At 42.3% G+C, this 3,620-nt stretch overlaps 1 protein-coding gene across 2 annotated transcripts in view; it reads right to left on the bottom strand.

The window, feature by feature from the left end:
- Positions 1 to 1,169: 1,169 nt before the first annotated feature.
- Positions 1,170 to 3,620, bottom strand: part of cxadr (CXADR Ig-like cell adhesion molecule) — a 15,442-nt gene continuing 12,991 nt past the window's right edge. The window contains exons 4-8 of one of the 2 annotated variants that reach the window (XM_046861799.1): positions 3,344 to 3,499; positions 3,098 to 3,220; positions 2,791 to 2,929; positions 1,784 to 2,123; positions 1,170 to 1,635 (exon numbers count right to left, since the gene is read on the bottom strand). In XM_046861799.1, coding sequence (XP_046717755.1) covers positions 1,826 to 2,123; positions 2,791 to 2,929; positions 3,098 to 3,220; positions 3,344 to 3,499 — 716 coding nt within the window. In that variant the 3' untranslated portion in view covers positions 1,170 to 1,635; positions 1,784 to 1,825. The remainder of the gene's footprint in view (positions 1,636 to 1,783; positions 2,124 to 2,790; positions 2,930 to 3,097; positions 3,221 to 3,343; positions 3,500 to 3,620) is intronic. The other variant, XM_046861800.1, reaches the window with a different exon arrangement.

Genomic DNA, 3,620 nt, shown 5'->3' with positions numbered 1-3,620 from the left:
TTTGGAAAAATGTGTTTTTCCTTGAATATTAAATGAAAGTCAAATAAAAACTCCTGAACTGACACCAGATCTTGGACTCAACACTTTTTCCTTCTTTTTCACAACCAACCTCATTATACTACACACTGCATCTCATAGAAAAGCTCTACTTCCTGAGTTTCTTTTTTGTCCCTCACCTCATTTACAATCAAGGTGTCCACCTGTAAGATCAGCAATGGGAAGAGAGATCACTCCTGTTCCAGGACATGGTTTTCTTCACAAACCAACTGGATATACTGAGGGGAAATCAGAACCTATTTCAATGTAAGTCTTGGGTTAGGCTTAGGCTTAGGCTCAACCCTAACCCAAGTCTTAATTCTAAAACTGAGATCTCATGCACACACCAGTAACTCATCTTTTTTTAGGTGGAATGCAAAAAAATGTCAACAATAAATCTCTCAGATCTGATGTGTTTTTGTTTTTTAATAAAAAATGAATGAAAGTTTACAATTTACAGACAAAAAACTATGCAAAAAAACAAAATAACCTACAATGTAAAATATAACAGTAAGAACAGGTAGAAATAAAAAGACATAACATTTACAAAAACAGACAGAACTAACCCTAACGTGGAAATGACCTCACTGCTCATTAATGTGAACTTTAATCCTCAAACGCAGGATTTATGTACTTCAGGTTTTCACCTACAGGTGTGTATGTGTGTGTGTTTGTGTGTGTGTGTGTGTGTGTGTGAGACAAGAGATCAACATATCAACATCACTGTTTATCACCATTTCTTACCAAACTGCATTCACATGACTGTAAAAATCAACCTGGTGAAAAAACAGACACAAAAAAAAAAATAATAAAGAGTACAGGACAAAAATCATCAATATGTCCTTCATCACCACCATCATCATTAAATGAAACTATTCTTACGCACACACACACACACACACACACACACACACACACACACACACACACACACACACACACACACACACACACACACACACACACACACACAGATCATCAGGTCTTGTTTTGAATCCACCAATAAACTACAACTATTAGGGAAATCATCAGAGCAGGGGCGGAGCCTGGGGACGAATGAGGGGACTTCAAGCTCCTCATTGTTTTTGTTCTGCTGCTTTTGGAAGCGTAATGCAGCGCTGTGAGACCGAGTCTGAATCTTCATAATCTTCATTTATTTATTTAAGGATACACAGGATCAGGAGTAACTGAAAATACACACATCCCAACAGACCTAGAGTTTTATTCAAATCATACTGTGTGTATAGAAAACAGCATGTAAAGCCCTGAATTTGCTGAATTAATCAAAAGAAACATCACCTACAGAAACATTCTGAAATCTATAATCACACCTGGTTCCTGCTCTGGTTTATGTTCCAGTAGCTTCATAAGGTACCATAAGAGATTCACTACAGAATGAATTCCACGCTAGAAAGAAAGGAGGCTGATGGTATTTAACTTTAGATAAATTGTAAAAAAGTCTACTGAATTATTGATTGAAGGATTAAAGCCACACCGCTGAAGATCAGGACATTTCATAATTGAAGGTTTCATCTGCACCGCACAAATTTCATTAAAGTGTGGAGAAGTTCTTCAGCTACATCTCACTTCACGCAACACCTGAAACGAAAAAAAAAAAAACTTTCATTTATTTACACAATAAAATGAGTTTTACACACACACACACACACACACACACACACACACACACACACACACACACACACACACACACACGATATGGAAGAATAAATTGTGAGTTCAGTACACAATGTTCTTCTCGCCTCAGATGTGCGCAGCCACTCCACGGCTACACAATAGATCCGTCACGGTTCTGCACCGGCGTCATGACCGGAACTGCCCCCATGCGGCTGAGGTTGGGGCCGGTGACCCTGCTGGGGGGGATGACTGGCGTGATGCTGTGTGGAGGATCCGGGACATGGCTGGGTGGAGCCTCGTACTCGTCAGATGGAATCTTGTTGTACTGGGACTTGGTGTATTCGTGCAGGTTAGAGGGAGACATGGAGCCCAGAGATGAGCGCTGACTCCCCACACTGGTGAAACTGCGGGCAGTGGATATACGGCTCTTTGGGGCAGGAACATCCTCTCTGTGGAACAAACAAAGTAAAACATTATGTACTCACACACACACACACACACGACTCCTGTGAGGGGAAAACCAAAGTTGGGGCAGGGCGGATTACTGCACCACTTAAAGTGAGCAAAATGAATAGAAGAGCTTTTATTGGTCACATAAACATTACAGCACAGTAAAATTCTTTCTTCTTTCATCCTCTGCACTCCCACAAGACTACATGACTAAAGTGAACACGACCTCACATTCTGTCTGTAATAAACTCCCCCAAAACTTTAATCGCTCAGGGTGTGGTCAATCCTGCAGACTTTTATACAAATGCTCCACACCTACTGCACACCCACATACTCAAGATCCACCAAAAACAGTGTCTGAGTTTGTACACACACACACACACACACACACACACACACCCCACTTCCCCAGTCCACAGCATGCAGCAGTGTGTGGGGATTGGTTTAATCCTCTTTATCCCAAACAGACAGAAAAAAAACACAGCTTAGAGAGAAGAGCACACACACACACACACTCACACACACACTCACACACACTCACACACACACACACTCACCAGCAAGCAAGACATGGACAAAGCAAAGTGCTGACGTGATTAACACAGCAATTCAAGGTAGCTAATTGTCTGTGTATCAGATTTGTGTGTGTGTGTGGTGTGTGCGCACCTGATCTCATAGGAAATCTCCTTCTCATACTTCTTTTTCTGACGAGCACGACAGCAGCAGAACAAAAGCAGAGCCAAAAGGAGTAGAAACAACAGCACACCGATTACTGACCCGGCGATCACACCGGCTGTGTTCGGGGCTAGAGAGAGAGAGAGAGAGAGAGAGAGAGTGAGAGAGAGAGAGAGAGAGAGAGAGAGAGTGAGAGAGAGAGAGGGGGTAGACAGAGACATTATCAGCGAGTTACAAATTAGATTACTTAATAATTATGTGTGTGTGTGTGTGTGTGTGTGTGTGTGTTTTAACTTACATGCTGTGATTCTGAGGTCCAACACACACTGTTCATCCCCGACTCGGTTTTTTGCAGTACAGAGGTAACTCCCTGACATCGCCATCGTCGCATTACGGATCTTCACTGTCCCTGCAGAGCCATCTGACACACACACACACACACACACACACATTAAAACATGGCTTCTACACAAACACTGCAGTGTGTGTGTTCTTGTTTAGTTTTCGGTAAATGCAGTATGTGAATAAGTTTGTGCCCCCTCACCCAGTATTGCATTCGCAGGCAGCAGTTTGGTGTCGCTGGTTTTCTCCCAAGTGTACTCAATTGGACTCGTCCCATCAGTGGACTTACACTTGAGAACCACTTCATTCCCCTCATATGGAGGACCTTCAATAGAACATCGTGGCTTTGAGGGACGAACTGAGACACAGACAGAGAAAGAGAAAATCTTAAACATGTCAGTAATTAATTCCTTCCTGATATTGAATCACATCTCAACACACTGCATAAGTGAGGGATGTAGGCTCTGTGTGTGTGTGTG

This window comes from Silurus meridionalis, chromosome 11 (assembly GCF_014805685.1).
Source record: "Silurus meridionalis isolate SWU-2019-XX chromosome 11, ASM1480568v1, whole genome shotgun sequence".
NCBI classification, from domain to species: Eukaryota; Metazoa; Chordata; class Actinopteri; order Siluriformes; family Siluridae; genus Silurus; species Silurus meridionalis.
The sequence above is the reverse complement of the archived record's forward strand: the minus strand, read 5'-3'. Positions and strand labels throughout refer to the sequence as shown.